The sequence below is a fragment of the Jaculus jaculus genome, chromosome 3, assembly GCF_020740685.1.
Source record: "Jaculus jaculus isolate mJacJac1 chromosome 3, mJacJac1.mat.Y.cur, whole genome shotgun sequence".
Lineage (NCBI taxonomy): Eukaryota > Metazoa > Chordata > Mammalia > Rodentia > Dipodidae > Jaculus > Jaculus jaculus.
In genome coordinates this window covers 135300293-135316494 of record NC_059104.1, presented here as the reverse complement: position 1 = coordinate 135316494, position 16202 = coordinate 135300293, and the positions used below count along the sequence as shown (strand labels likewise).

Below are 16202 nucleotides of genomic sequence, written 5' to 3'. Positions count from 1 at the left end.
GGAAGTTTGGGGGTAAAAAACTACAGTGCCCATGTATCTGCTTTCTAAGCCTGCTTTCAGAGATGAATTACTTCCCCATCATGTTTTTAAAACTTCACTTACTAATTATTTATTTTATTTGTAAGCACAGACAGACAGAGAGAAGAGAGACAGACACAAAGAGAGAATGGGCATGGCAGAGCTCCTAGCCATTGCAAATGAGCCCCAGATGCATGTGTCACTTTGTGCATCTACTGGGGAATCAAACCCATCTCACTGGACTTTGTAGGCAAGCACCTTAACCACTGAGCAATCTCTCCAGCCCCTACTAATTATTTTTAAAACCATCCATTTGTGGGGCTGGAGATTAGAACTAGGGACTCTTGCATATGAGATAAGCACTCTACCACTGAGCTGTGTCTATAGGGCTAAAACTATCCTCTTAAAAGTCTATTGGAGCTAGGTGCGATAGCTTACAATCCCAGCTCTCAGGAGGCTGAGGCAGGAAGATAGTGTGTTAAGGCCAGCCTGGGGATGAGTGAGACCCTGTCTGAAAAACAAAACAAAACAAATCCATATCAGAAACAACCTGGAATTGTTAATAATGAAAATTATATCCCTAGTAGAGGAAAAAAATGTATTTTGTCCCTTGGGAATATTTAGCACTAAATCCACACAATGAAATTGGTCAGATTTGTAGTATGAGTCATTTTGCACATCTTCCCCCAAACTGTAACATTTAAAAGAGGTTGACAGAGTATCTAATAGATCAAATTTTTCATTCTAATTTAAAGTGTCACTAAGTTCAGCTACGGAGGGCTCATTTTCTATAATCAGACAACCAAAGAACTTGAAAGTAAAACTGAAGGTGTTAAATTTCTAAAGACAGTTTCAAATTTTTAGAAGTTGCGAATCACCAAAATTGGTAAATGGCTCCAAATGATTCAAACTCCCCAAAGAATAACTGCAAAAGCTTGCTAAATTTTAAGATTTGTAAATTAAATTTTAAAAAACCTTCTATCTAAGGTTTTTTAATTTGACATTTAAATAGAGTGAGTGCTTGGGAAAAACATAATCTGATGTGAAGAACATCCCTCCCTGTTGGAACTCATCCTGCCATCCGGGAAGAAGTGAGCCCTCCTTGCTGGGGACGCCTGCTGCCAGCTTCCTTCTTATGTGGTGTAAGTAAACCTCCTACAAGAATCTGACTCAGCCAGAGCCGTGGAGGACCCAGTCCATATACTGACCCATGCAATCAATGTCTCCTCTCCCAAGTGACATAGCTGGGCTGCCTTGGCTAGCACCAATTCAGATAAGACAGCACCATCTTAGGGAGACATACTCATCCTTTTCCTCTTCTTTCTTTTCCTCTCTCTCCTCCTCCCCTCTCTCTGCTTCTCCTTCTCTTCTGCAATGACTTTTAAAAAGTCACGACATACATACTAAACCAGTGATTCACAAACCCTAGCATAGACCACAATCACCTAGAGGTCTTGGGGATCAACACTTCTAAGATTCCCAAATGACATTTCATGTGGTCTGAGGACCACAGGACCTTCCCTGCAGAGCACTGCGATTTCTCAGTCTCAAGGCCTGCACAGATCTCACTCAAGCCAGAAGAGAGAGCTACACTAGAAGGATGCACCAATTCCATGCCACTTGGAGAGTAAATCAGACCACCTCCTCAGATTGCCTACAACCTCGAGTCCCCAACACACAGGGTGAGACCACACTTCCAGCTCCAAGCAGATGTCAAGGTTTCCATTTCATTAGAACTTCTGCCAAGAACAACTCACAGATTTTACTGCCCAAATAAAACTGTCTCAGAGTGGCACTGCGTGACCTGCAGGAGAGCCCAGCTTCCTTCCCCCTCCTTTGAAGTGAAAACTTGAGCTCGTTCGCTGGGCTGGTTTGAAGAGACTGAAGAAGTGGAGGTAGACGGCGGCTGTGGTAGGCTGTGCAGAAGTCCAGCACAGATGGGCAGCCTGCTTTCCATGCTCTGGAGCAAGAAAATGGCAGTGTTGGTGAAAGAGGACTAAGGGGACGCACCCACCAGCCATGGTCTACTTGGCAGCCCATGGCACCTCTGGGACCTCACCTTCAAGCAGGTAGACAGCTGCACAAAGCTCTCAGCCTGGAGTTTGTGCATGGAAAGGTTTCTCTCCATCCCCACCCTGGGTGTCAGTTTCATTGTCAACGAGCACCCTTGGGTGTCTCTAACGCTCACCCTATCTGCACATGACCAGTGATAAAGAAGCTCTGTTGGCATTACTTCCCATATATGTATATACTCAACGCATCAAAAGAATTTAAGAGCTTACTTGTATTAGCCACACCCCAAAGTTCTTGCCAGCCCTCAACTCTCCCTGTTCTCCACTCTTTCCCCTCACAAACACCTTCTCTGCAGTCCACTGCCCATCCTCATGCTATCAGACATTTTCACAGCCTCACAGCATGCTCTTGCAAAGCAGGAACCGAATTCGTCTTTCTCCTTGTTTCAATATCCACCACATCGCAGTAACTAGAGAAACTTAATGGACTAGCCTAAGCTTCACCAGAATAGACAGCCCACAGTGCCCCTTGTTTTGTGACTGGCTGGCTGTGGTGAACAGAAATGGGGAGACCAGAGAGTGATCGACATTCTGAAGGGGAAGCCGGCTTTGGAAAGACGACCACACATCTCACTTGTGCAGCAGCAGCACTGGGAGGGGAACAGTTAGGAAGCCCCTCATTTCTGTGTGTGCAGGGGAAGAGGTGTGGAGAGGTGTGAAGTGCCCCCAGACTCTGCCGAGCCCACCAGAGCATCACAGGTACGTGCAGAGGTAGACTTGCAGCCACAGGACAACTTTTTCTCCCAGGAAGTCTAGATGTTCCCATACAGGAAGCAAACTCATCATCCAGTTGTCTCAGTGTTCAAACCACCTGTACTGACTCATCTCTGCATAGAGAAGGTGACCTCAGACCTATGCTGGTGTTCTTAACACCCAGCTGCACGGTGGTATCCCCTGGACAGTTCTAGAGAGCTCTGGAACCCAGGCCCTGCTCCAGGCAGCTGCACATCGTCACCCGTATAGATTTTGACATCCATCAGAAAATTCAGTGAACACTCAAGACAAGAACCACTGTGGCAGCTTTTAGCTGGTAACCACGGCCACTTGCTGTCTTGAGTTCAATGTGCAGAGGCATGTGGACTTGGAGCCTGGGACATCCTCTCTGACTGCAGTGCTCTGATACTGGCTTCTAGCTCCCTGCTGCCCTGGACTTGTACAAAGCCTCCAGGCATCATCTATGCTGAAGAGGGAGATGTGTGGAAATGCTCCTCTGCAGCCTCCACATTCTGGAGATGGCAGCAGAGACTCAGGAGCAAGAGGCTGCGATGATCCTCTGCAGAGCAGAGAACAGGGATCGGGTGGGAAGAAACATCCGTGGCAGAAAGCCCCATGGCCCAGAGGGAGTTCACTGGCTCGAAGGAAACCAACAACCCCCATTGAGATGATACTTTTAAAAGGAAAACAGCACTTTTTGCTAGACTGTAGATCCTACATGAAAGAAGTACCATCCAAATAAAAAAGCATCCGGTAGAATCTAAGGCAAGGGGTTACCTTTCAACTCTTTGTTCCAGGTCCTTGCTTTGAAGGGCTTCTGGACTGCTGAAGAGAGGATATTACTAACCCCATCGCTCCCCAAGCAGGACTAGCTCTCCTATCTTGGATTGTGTATAAAAGGGTTTTATTTCCACTTAGCAGGATATACCGCCCCTCTTCATAGCACAGATGTCATAAAGGGACCTCTGTGGAAGGGGATGAAACCACATGACTGTTGAGGTCATCTTCCTACTAAGGCCACACTAGCATTTCCATGCCCAGGAAGCCCCTCAACCCTTATTCAGGACACTGCAGATCCTCAGCTGGCAAGCATAGGTCTGAGGTCACCTTCTCTATGAGGAGATGAGTCAGTACAGGTTGTTTGAACACTGAGACAACTGGATGATGAGTTTGCTTCCTGTATGGGAGGAAAAGTTGTCCTGTGGCTGCAAGCCTACCTCTGCACCCACCTGTGATGCTCTGGTGGGCTCAGCAGAGTCTCGGGGCACTTCACACCTCTCCACACCTCTCCCTGCGCACACACAGAAATGAGGGGCTTCCTAATCTGTCCTTCTCCCAGTACTGCTGCTGCGCAAATGAGATGTGTGGTCATCTTTCCAAAGCCAGCTTCCCCTTCAGAATGTCAGTCACTCTCTGGTCTCCTCATTTCATTACAGCCAGTCAAAGGACTGTAAGCTCTCCCTGTGAAACCCCTCTTGCATGGATGGATCTCTTTCTTCTCACGTTTACCTTACCCATCCAAAGCCTAAATACCACCTGATGTCACTTCTCCTTCCCACCATGATCTCACCAGGACTGCCCAGACTAATGCCACAGTTTTCTCCATCACTCTAGAATCCTGGTCTAGAGGAGGTACTGGGCCAGCAACAGCAGCACTTACAATCAACTTAACAGACTTTGCATTGAACTCTTGACAGTTAGCTCAAGTTTGACAACCACTGTCCTAAGGTAAATTCCACATGCCTCACATTAGCACCCAAGACCCCACACATCTGCCCTACTGTGGTGGTTTGATTTAGGTGTCCCCCATAAACTTAGATGTTCTGAATGCTAGTCTCCCCAGCTGATAGCAGTTGGAATTAAAGCCCTCTGCAGACAGAGTATTTTGGGGGGTGGGATTATGGGCTTTATAGCCTTTGACAATGTTTGGCACACTCTGCTATTGTCCACCTTATGTTGGCCAGGGGGTGATGTCCACCCTTTACTCATGCCAGTGTTTTCCCTGCCATCATAGAGCTTCCCTTTGAGTCTGTAAGCCAAAATAAATCCTTTTTTCCCAAAAGCTGCTCTTGGTTGGGTGATTTGTGCCAACAAGGCAAACCTGACTGCAACACCTACATTCCTATTGATTCACTTCATCTCCCTCATCTCCTCAAACCACCAATCCCGTCCCAGAGCCAACGCACAGGTCTCTCCTGTTGGGAACACTTGGCCTCAGTGGCTTGGCCATCACTCTTCTGTTCTAGAACGCCAGGCCCACTCTCTTCAGCTCTGCTAATTCCTTCTGCCTGAGGCTTCGCAGGGCCTGGCTCCACTGATCTGTCCTTCCAGAGCCCCTTTCTGCTTCTGGCTCATCTGTCCCAAAGGCTGCAGTGTGCCTTCCTTCCATGCACCTGTGGACCATCCTCCCAACAGGACTGCATTGCACTTATCTCTGAGCATGGCAGCAGCCCACTGTAACATTCTGCACGATAGGTGTGTGATAGTGATCCGTGACTGCTCTGATTGGTTTATTTATAACTAGAAATGTCTGGGAATAGCCTTTAGGGCTAGAAAAGACCTGGTTTGAATGCCTTAAAATGGCAGGCTGTCTCTGTAAGACCTCACACATTGTATTCTATTCCATTAACAGTCACACCAAGCCAAAGTCATTTATTCTTTATGGCCACAGGTCAGGAGAGAGTTAAAAGAGTTAGGCAACTCATTCATTCATGGTCATAGCCCCAAATGCCATGCAGTTCATTTACTAAAAAGGACAAGACCATGACCATGCATTTGTGTGCCTGAGCACACAAGTGTGGCCCAGGATAGGTTAACTGTGTGGTTGCTTTGGACCCAAAGGCTGTGGTGACATCTCTCACACATGGCCAAGGTCAAGCAGCTGCAGCCTTTCAGTGATCAGAGACTACACTTCAAGAATGCAGCCAGCCTAGGAGGCCTTCTTCAGTTCACCATCCCACCTTGTGTTTCTCTTCTTTCTGTAAAATGATGCAACTAAGTTGAATTCCAAAGTGGAGAAATTTGAGCACATTAGGTCACATTTATGGGCAACTGTGCAGAAAGAAGGCAGAGCCTGGCTTCCTAAGTGCTGTCACGCAGCTCTGGAGAGTCGCAGGCACTCCACTCATGAGTGAACTCTGACACTCAGGAAGGACAAACAATATAGAGCATAAGAGAGGTCAAAGAGGGAGAAGAGAATACAACTTGAAGCTGTCTGAATGTCCTCCCAGGGTAGATCAGAAGCCTTGGAATTTTCTACTGCTGTTCTTCTCTTTAATTTTTTCAAGCACCAGCTCCAAACTTCATGATGGCCCTCCCCCCTTACCATCCATTCAGTTGCTGCCTTTCCACAAAGATCTAAGGACATACCATGTCACTTCTAAATAGGGTTATGTTCTACGTGACCAGTTCTCTGGTGAGGTTAACTGATCACTTGCTTAGGACAAGGTACCTTTTTCATACCTATATCAACATAATGAATTAGGATATAGCTTGGTCCATCTGATCCCTTCTAAATGGTTTCCACACTGTGACATTTGGGTTCAGATGAATTCCTATTCAACTCTACTTGATGAAGTAATATAGCAATAGAAAGCTGGGCAATTTTATAATCAAACAACCACAGGCTAGAAGATGCTCTGTCCTAAAGTACAAGGCAGTGATGTGGCTATAGCTACCCTCCTAAGAATAATTATACCAGCTCTTATAACCTCCGACACACTTGGCTAACTCACTGGCTGGTGGGCCCTGGCCCTCATGCACTCCCTTCTGCAATGCACTTCCTTAGGAAACAGAAATGTGTGCTCTCCAAAGGCTCCCCGTGAACTGGAAAAGCAATACCACATGATGAAGGTAAGAAATACCACCAATGATGACTCACAAAAATGGCCCCGTGTTCTCTACTTCTGGCAGACCAGCCAGCGCACAGGTGATCATCAAGCACAACCAGCATCCAATCTGTACAACCAAGACTCCAATAACAGTCATGCCACATGTGGCTGTGACTCCAAAAGAGGCCTAAAGAAGTCCTGCTCTTTGTGGCCCTGCTGGGATGGCCGGGGAACAGGCCTGGCTGCTTAGTATTCCACAGCCCAAAACTTGCTCATGATCTCTTGGCCCCACACCTTGCACAGAGTGCACTGCAGGTCAAGTGCTGAGCCAAGAAGGGGTGAGCTTGCAGAGGAAGAATGGCTACTGCTCAGTCCACAGCTTCTAGCCCCCCCTCATCTGAGCTTATTCGGCCTGAAATAAGACCTTCATTTTAGACAAGGCACACAGAGCCTATTAAGACAACAATGCTGTCTGTCCCTGAAGAACTGCCCTCAGCTTCTCTGCACCTGTAAAGTTCAATGGGGAAGTCTGCTGGCTGGCGGTGCCCTGGTACTTCATGCAGGAGGCAACTGATCCACACTGGGTAAATTCATTAGCAGAGCTACCTTCTTAAGCCTAAAGCTCACTGCATTCATGTTACACTCCTATAACCATAGGAATCCCTTCAAAACTCGGCACTAGGTCTAAAGACTCCCTGAAATGTAAACAAAAAGGAAGCAGCATAAACAGAAAACAATCCTTGAGCTCCCAGTCTTTGAAGATCCAAAACGTGCAGCTGGCATAGCTCTTCCAGATAAGACAGAGAGGGGAAACAGCACGAGCCCACCGTACTGCCCAGAAGCAAGAGGAAGGGATGTGTGTGACTTATTCTCCATGCCCCATAGACAATTAAGTAATGATCTATGCTAATAATTTAGATCCTTTAAATAGACGCCCAACATCTCGGAGCACATCACAGATGCTATGCACCACTGGGAGACATCAGTTATGGCAGAATTAACATCCAGGGTACAATGAGGTAGAACACAGCCACATTTACTTGTCTGCACAGCATCCGGGGCTGCTTTCTCACTGGAAGGGCAGTGCTCAGAAGGTGTGGCTGAAGACTAGTTGGTCAGCAGAGCCTCAACTATTTACGCTCTAGACTTTCCTGACAAATGCGCGTTTGCTGACCCCTGCTCTACGTGATTCTTTCAATACTGGAAGCCTTTTGAAACACCACCATCCACAACCACCAAAAGCCAATTACTCAACATCACTCCCCTCTCAGTGCCTGGTAGCAGAGCCTGACTTGACAAACATACGTGCAACTGCACATCTCTTCTTAAGGCGCTTCTACCATGGTCAGGAGGTAACAGCACAGTCTTACCCTCCTTCTGGTTGGAGAACCAAGCCAAAATGGGTGCAGTGCAATCTCAGAGAGCCTATGGTCTGTGGCTCCCTTTTCCCTGGACTCCAGGACCGCCTTGCCACTAAGAGACCTGCTCCAAGCCACCCTGCTGTCTTACCCCTCCTGCTTTCTGCCTTTGTCTACGTGTACTTGGTGACAGTGTCCAACATCCAGCTCGCACGAACAGGATGAACAAGACAGACTAAACAACAGCAGTGTCTCCTCAAACCGGAATTTAAATTCTAAAGTCTCAAAGGTCCACCCCCAACTGGCAGGGGGGCTGGAGGGGGGGAAGGGAGGGAGAACTCTGCCTCTTGGCTGGGTTCCTTTCTCTAAAGCACAGCGCCCCCACATGGTTTTGAAGGGCAGCACAGTCTTCCTGAAAAGCTGGCTTAGATGCCATCTATGTGGAGGCTCAGCACTAGCTTTGCGAGGACTTTTAAGTCAATGTTATCCAGATTTCCAGCCTGGGCTCCTTCACAGATAGCTCCTCGCTGGAAACTTTACACCAAGAAGTATAAACTCTGACCTCTACAGAAACTCACGAAACCGCAGCAAATGGGATTCAGATGTTTCCATGTACAGTACAGTGATGTGACCTAGACTTGAAACACTTTGGCAAAAACAGGAAAAATGATGTCGGCCTTCGAGTCCCTCCCAGAACATGATACAGCCCTGACCCGAGCCCTGCAATGATCTGAGCTTTCTCACTCCTACTTAAGCCTGCTCGTCCACAGCCCACACTCTCTGCCCCCGTTCCACGTTAACGCCTATCAAGCCCGCCACAATCTATGCATTTTCCCTGTTTCACCAAAGCTGCCAATTTCTTCCAGTCAAGCAAAAGCAAACTGTGCCTTAAAATCAGACCTCGGAAAATTCCTGAAAAGAGAATGTGGTTGCTCCCAGGAAATTACACTCAGAGGTCCCTCAAAACCCCTTCTCAATGCTGAGAAGAAAGCAGAAGCCTCCCATAAAATCTTGGGTTCACAGGCTTTCTGGTTTTGCTTCAAGGCATGTGAGGAGAGCCAGAATTCTAGATGGTGGTAGATGATTAGTTCAGGTTCGGGGGGGACTGTGCTATTATTGCCTGGGGAGGGCAGACACAAAATATCAGAACTTGCTATGCCAGAGAAACAACACGTACATCTCTTGTTCTGAGCGATGCCAGGCTTTGCAGGGGCAGCCATCTGCCAGCCACGTGCAGTCCTTAGGGGCACCGGGAAGAAGCTGAGAAGCATTTGAGTGAGCGTTAGTGTGTAGCTAAAGGATCAAAGGTGAGCACAGATGGGGCAAGACCCTCCAAGAGTTCTCCATGTCCCCCGGAGTGTGGTCACAGGTGCCTCAAACACAGCTACACAGGGTCTTGGGAATGGGGAAGTATAGGAGTGGGTTCCAGGCTTTAGCACCAAGGTACTCACCCCGCAGCCCTCCTTGGGGGTGGGCGCCAGGCAAACACTTGCTATGGTATGAGGAAACAAGAGTCCTGACCGCCCTCCCTTTCCCCGCTCTTACCTCTAGAAAGGGGTACCAGCGGCCTGCCTAGGGCCTTCCCTAAACTTCCTGGTGTGACAAGAAAGACTCAAAGGCAAAAGGGAGGTTATCTACTCTCACCCCAGGGCAGATGAACACAAACGAGTTCTCCCACGACACGACAGGGGCATGCACATTTGGGCAGATGCCTGGGTCAAAGGCGCCTCTTAATACGCGGGCCTGTCAGTTTCGCGTGCACCAATAGGTAGGTTAGGGTACAGCTGATTTTCCAGCGCGACCCAGCAGAATGTAGGTATTGCAGTCAGGTTCTGCGCACGGCCAAAGCTGGGAATAGAAGAGGCTTTCCCTCCCATCCACTGTGCTCAGGTGAAACCAGCCAGGTAGCCCGGTGGGGTGAGGGATGGGGGAGAAGACTGTGGAGTTCCCACCTAGACGACCCCTCCCCAGCCCTCTCGGGGACCACCCCAGGCATCGCAACAGACCGGACAGGTAGACCCGGTGGGGGCGCGGGCAGTACCAGGCCGCCGGCGGCGCCGCAGGCGCTGAGCGAGACGAGGGAGTCCGGGTGGCCGATCACCCGGCCGGAGTAGAAGCACAGCTCCGCGGCGCGTCCCCGGCGCCCGGCTGAGCCCGCCTCCTCCACCTCGAAGCCCCGAGACAGGAAGCGCAGGTCGCGGCGCAGCTGCAGGTACAGGTCACGCCCGAAGGCCGGCAGGTGCAGCAACAGGGCGCGCTCTCCGGGGCGCGCGCGCGGGGCGGCGGGGGGCGCGCGGGGGCGCCGCCGTCGGGGTCCCGCGGCGGCTGCGGGCAGGGGCGGCAGGTGCACGTCGTCCGGACGCACCCGCCTGGGGATCACTACCTCCACATCGGCCGCGGCGTCGCCCACCGCTGCGGGGAGACAGAAGACGCGTCAGCGCCGCCGCCGGGCACCCCTGGCACTCACGATCCTCTCCCCTCGCGCCGGCTCCTCCGGGCTGGCCAGCGCCATCAGGGGAAGGGGGCTCCGGCAGAGACCCGGCGGCGGATCGCCCTGCCCCGAGCCGCGGGGAACCCGCTCCTTCGACCACCCGGCCCAGGACGCTGTCATCCTCCCCCAACACCCCAGCCCCGCCGCACCCGGGCACCGGGATGCCTTGATGCCTCTCGAGAGAGCCCAGGGAAGGTGGCCTCGATAGGAAGGGGCGCTACCTGTGCCTGCGACCGGTCCCCAGGCCAGCAGCAGCAGCAGTAAGGGCAGGACGAGAGGGGGCAGCAGGGCGCCGTCACACATGGTACTCGGCACGAGCAGCCCCCGCGACCGTGGGGCAGAGCAGCAGCGCGCGAGGCGGCGGCGCCAGCCGGAGTGAAGCCCTGCTGCAGCCTTTGGAAAAAGTAATTAGCGCTGCGGACAAACCCAACGTGGTAAATACCGAGCCCCGCCTTCCCTTGGAAAGCAGCTGGTGATTGGACGTCTTCTTTCCTCTGCCCCGCCTTCCTCATGCCTATTGGCTGGGACCGGTGGAACCCAAAGCGCGTAGTTAGGTTGTAAGCACTTTCTTACACGTGGTTTCTGGGCAGCACCGGGACCGGACAGCAGGGGTCGGGCGCGAGCCGACTGAATTTGTGCGATCCTGGAGGAGCCAGGAGAATGCTTGGTCTTCTGTGCTCTCTTTGGAAACCAACTCTGAAGTTGCTCTCCAGCCTCCGAAGTACAGGCTAGAAATTGTCCCGGTCAAAAGCATGGCTGTCTCTGCATATAAATGAAGCAATTTTGATTTCCATTATATTTACTCCCAGATCGGTTTTCTGCACACCTGAATTTGCACCTGTCCGCTACATCGGTAATGGTTATACACACCTCTGGCATTTCTGAGGGCTTCTTCACAGAAGCTAGGAAGATGTGCATATATACACACGTTGGCAAATTGAGAAACTGAGGAGGAGAGAACTTAAGGAGGAGTTTTCTTAAGTTAACCAGTGAATTTCTGTCACCGCCAAGGCTAGAATATATGGTAGTGTCTTTGGGAAGGGTGTTGGGTGTTGCTGCTAACAGCAAGAGTCCTGTCAAGGTGGCGGAGAGGCAGCATTAGCTACTTCTCAAGGTTGCTAAGTAGCACAGTGCAGACTTGAACCCAGTCATTCGGCAGCACTTGAGCGTGCTCCTTCCCATCAGAATATGTGTGCAAGGGCCTCTTCAGCATCTTTAAGAACGTCTTAGAGATTATAAAACCAGAGGAGCTGGAGGGTAGCATGTCAGTTTCAGTTTCCCCTTCCTTCCTATGCTGCCTTTTCCTCTTTTCTCAAAGCAGAACTGTCAGTGAGTAAATAAGACCACTTCCTGCAGAAAACACAGCTAGCTACAGCCTGAGGCTAGCCCCCATCTTCAGAAAACAGCCTCTCTCCTGCATGCAGGCACAAGTCAAGCACAATATTTTTCCAAAGTGGTCCAGACTAAAATGTGCATTGTTAATTAGGTAGAGGGAAGTGGAAGAGCTCAGGACACATCACTCTATCACTTTCATCACAATTATGACCCAGTCTGAGGGTAGAGAGTATCTCTAGGTAGCTTTCAAGTGAAGGGTAAGAAACACGGACAACTTACAAAAGTACCTGCCCTCATTCACAGGCCAAAGAGCAAAGCAATTGTAGCTTCATTCATTTATCCATTCACACTTGAGTCCCTTCAATGCATTTTTAGTGCCACTTTCTAAGTACCATGAACCAGATACCAGGCAGGGAGGAAATGGCACATAAACTTCACCCTCTTTCCTGCAGTTTCCCCCAGAGGCTTCCAGCTTGAGGGCTGGAAATGAGAAATAAAAATGTAACTGCTCTCTGCTCTATCCAGTGAAGGACAAGGTCCCTGTTTATCCTTAGGGGATATATTACAGACAACCCCCTCCCATGGATGTCTGCAACCATGCATAGTACAAAAACTTATGTATACTATGTTTTTCCTGTGCATACATTCCTACAATACTCTAACTTATAAATTGGGTACACTTAGAAATTCAAAAAAAAATAGAATAATTTTTAAAAAGCTAGGTAATCCCAGCAATTGGGAGGTAGGAGGAGGATTACTGTGAGTTCAAGGACAGCCTGAGACTACATAGTGAATTCCAGGCCAGCCTGGGCTAGAGCAAGATACTGCCTTGAAAAACTGGAAAAGAAAAACCAAAAAAAAAAAAAAAATAGAATGATCATAACATAGAGCAGCGAAAGTTGTGAGAATGTGCTCTACCCCATGCCCAAATCTTTTCTTCTGCCTGAGCACAAGCTCAGTAATACCAGGAGAGCTGACATGATAACTGCTGACAAAAATACCTACCAAGTGGGGTTACCCTGGACACGGGCATGATTCATGTCGTCCCTGCAGTGCAATATTTCATCACCTGACTCAATGACAATGTAATTCTAGAATCATGAATTCTGGGATTTTCTTTTGAATATTCTTAACATGGTTGGCCAAGAGTAACTAAAACCATGGAAAGTGAACCAAAGATAAGGGAGGACAATTTTAAATGAACTTGATTCCTTAGGTTCCCAACTAACTACTTGCCTGGTAGCCAAGGAGACGCCACTGCCTTTCCATCACTGGGAACTAAACATCAGTCTTATTTTGTGAACTAGGATTGGGGTGATTGGAAGGAAAGTAGGCACCATCAGGTAGGTCCCTCTGCCCTCCTCCAGAGGTCGGTTTTCTATCTTTCTTCCTTTCGGTGCATGTGTGTGTGCGCTCACATGTGTGTGCAGGTGCATGTAGAAGCCAGAGGTTGTCTTTCCCAATCATACTCTACTTTACTGACTGAGGCAGGGTCTTGCACTTGAGCTCACTGGTGGAGCTAGTCTAGCTAACCAGCTTGCTCCAGGGACCCCTTCTCTCTGCCTCCTGAATTCTGGAATCTCAGCCAGCTGCCACGTCTGCCAAGCAGTTACTTGCCCAGGTCCGAACTCAATTCCTCACACTTGCATGGGAGGCATTGGGCTGGCTCAGTCATCAGCGGGCCCAAGGCTGCATTTTCTGATTTCTATTTTATCCCTGCTGAGTCTGGATCCCAGCCTGAAACTTAGTCACCTGGTCAACCCTCCATGAGGGGTCTGAACCCTATAGGTTCTGGGGTGCTAGCAACATCTGCTCTCCACAAATAGGTGCCCAGGACCCATAAGAAAGTCACACTTGCTCCAGGAATGACCACTGTCCAGAAATTCCTGCTGCCCCACCCCATGTCCTTCACAGTGCTAGTGCAGAACACACAGAGGATGCGATTCCGTCACATGTGCAGGCATCATTTAGTCATCACTCGTCCAGTCAGGCTGCTTCCGAAACATCCCCAGCTCTGTTCTTTTCCAGCATCTTGGCTCTCCCTTCCTCAGGCTGGAACACCACTGGGTCCCCAGGCTGTTTTGAAGTTGCATTCCATGACCTTCAAAGGTCCCTCCAATAGAAAAAGCAACACCATCATCCTTTCCATCCAAAGGAGGGAAGTGGAGACCATTTGGACTAGGGGAAGCCCCTGCAATTCTGCAGCCCCTCGTGCTTGAAGATGTGAACCTTCAGCATCAGCCATGAGCAGAAGCATCACCCACCAAGGACAATGGAGAAAAATGGAATTATGCGTAACCATTCTGGAACAATTCCTTTCTCATTGCTGCCACAAAATACCTGACCAGAAGCATCTTAAAGAAGAAATGGGTTTTTCTGTTCTACAGAAATCCTTCTTAGCATCTCTTGGGCAAGAGCTCTGCATTTCTTCCTCCTCTTAAGTTCTGGGCCTTTTCTCTCTCCAGAAACCCTACTCCTGCACAGATGGCAAGAGTCTTGCATTTTCATTTCTCTACTTTAGATCTAAGCTCTATCTCCCCTCTATCCTGACTTTTTAAACTCTTCCTCTTCTAAGATACAATTTGATACAATCTCTCTAACCTTAAAAAAGAAGGAAGGGATTTGCCTAGTCTACACTTCCAGGTTATAGACTATCATGACAGAGAAGGCGGGAACTTGAGAGACAGCTGGTCACAATCAGCTCACAGTGAGAAAGAGTGGTGAATGCTGCTGCTCAACCAGCTCTCTCCTCTTTTTCTTTTCTCTTTCCCTTTATCTTTCTGTTGTTGTTATTTTTCCAAGTAGCATCTTGCTGTAGCCCAGGCTGACCTGGAATGCACTATGTAGTTCCAGGGTGGCCTTGAACTCATGGCAATTCTCCTTCTGCTGTCTCCCAAGTGCTGGGATTAAAGGCATGTGCCACCACACCTGGCCATCTCTCTCCTTTTTATATAGTCCAGGAACCTGGCCCATGAAATGATGAAACTCCCATAATTTAGGGCTCTCCCTACCTCGATTTACCTAATCATGATAAACCCTCACTAATTCTAGACCATGCCCTCACGTTGCCAAGATAAGTCATCACACCTTCCTTGTTCTCTAATCCTCTTTGGCCTCACTCCTTAGGGGTATGGACCCCCTCCCTTTCCTCTGCATGTTGGTCCCTTGCACAAGGAAAGCAGCCTGTCTGATAAACTGAAAAACACTTCAATTGCAAGTATAGACTAAAAAGCAAAATAAATGCACATATATTTTAGTAAATGCTCTAATAGATATGATAATGTAGAGAGTCAGACATGGGTATTGAGCAGGTGCCTATAAGTTTATACAAAGTTAGCTAAGTTAGATTCTCTGGTGGCTTTAAAATATAGCCACCAATTATGACCTGTTTCCTCCAACATACGAGCCCAGCTCCCCTGCTTCAAAAGTGTATTAGATTTACCCACTTGTTTCTAATGAATAGATTGTAGCGTGGGATGTTTTGTGACCTCTGAGACTAAACCCAAAAAAGTTGGGGCTTCTAACTGACTCTCACTTTGTGATCATTTACTTTGGGCAGACATGTACCTGTGGCACAAAGGTACTCAGGCAGCCCTGTGGAGAAACCTATGCATAGAAGAGACCCTTATGGGAAGGAAACGGACTTGCCAGAGCCAAGTAACCAATTATGTGAGGGAGAACTTTGGAAGCAGAACCCTCAGCCTCAGTAAATCTTTCAGCTGGTGTCATCCAGCCTTTGAGTCAATTTCAAATGTCATCACCAGAGACAAGTCGATCCACTGTGCCTGCTTCAATTCTCTACTCATTAACAAATGAGAAAATAACTTAGTGTTTTAAGTCACTGTTTTAAGGTAATTTGTTATGCATCAGTATCCAATACAGATTCCTCACATGTTCTAGAATTAATTCTAAACTAGATCTGAATGTGGCATGGGGGAGGTGGCCATTAGGAATTCAGGGCACACAGAGGCAACCTGCAGAGTAAGCAGGATAAGTACATCTGCAAGAGCATCCAACTAACTGGTTGGTCCCTGTGGCTTCCTGCCAAGCCTAGGCTTGGGCCCAGGGATGAGATTATCTGGCTTGTCCAGGAAGCAGAGTGTGAATGCGTGAATCCAGGCTGCATGATCTTGACACCATCAGAAAAGAACTGGGAGTGCCAGAGAGTTAAGCAGAAAGACACAAACACATACATACAAAATCAAAATACCGTACAAGAAGATGTAATCATAGCACAGCTCGGCTCCACAGAAAATGTTTACATAGTCATCACAATGTAAACAGTAAGATGATTTTCAACCATTAAAATAAACCATCAAGAAAAACCAGAATGAATCATTCTGGCTGCACAATGAACTACAGAAGTCATCCTTATCTACATCAA

General features: G+C 48.7%; 1 protein-coding gene across 2 annotated transcripts in view; it reads right to left on the bottom strand.

The window, feature by feature from the left end:
* Adamts17 (ADAM metallopeptidase with thrombospondin type 1 motif 17) overlaps positions 1 to 10837 on the bottom strand; it is a 335608-nt gene extending 324771 nt beyond the window's left edge. For both annotated transcript variants that reach the window (XM_045144992.1, XM_045144993.1), the window contains exons 1-2: positions 10705 to 10837; positions 10034 to 10404 (exon numbers count right to left, since the gene is read on the bottom strand). In XM_045144992.1, coding sequence (XP_045000927.1) covers positions 10034 to 10404; positions 10705 to 10786 — 453 coding nt within the window. In that variant the 5' untranslated portion in view covers positions 10787 to 10837. The remainder of the gene's footprint in view (positions 1 to 10033; positions 10405 to 10704) is intronic.
* Positions 10838 to 16202: the final 5365 nt, after the last annotated feature.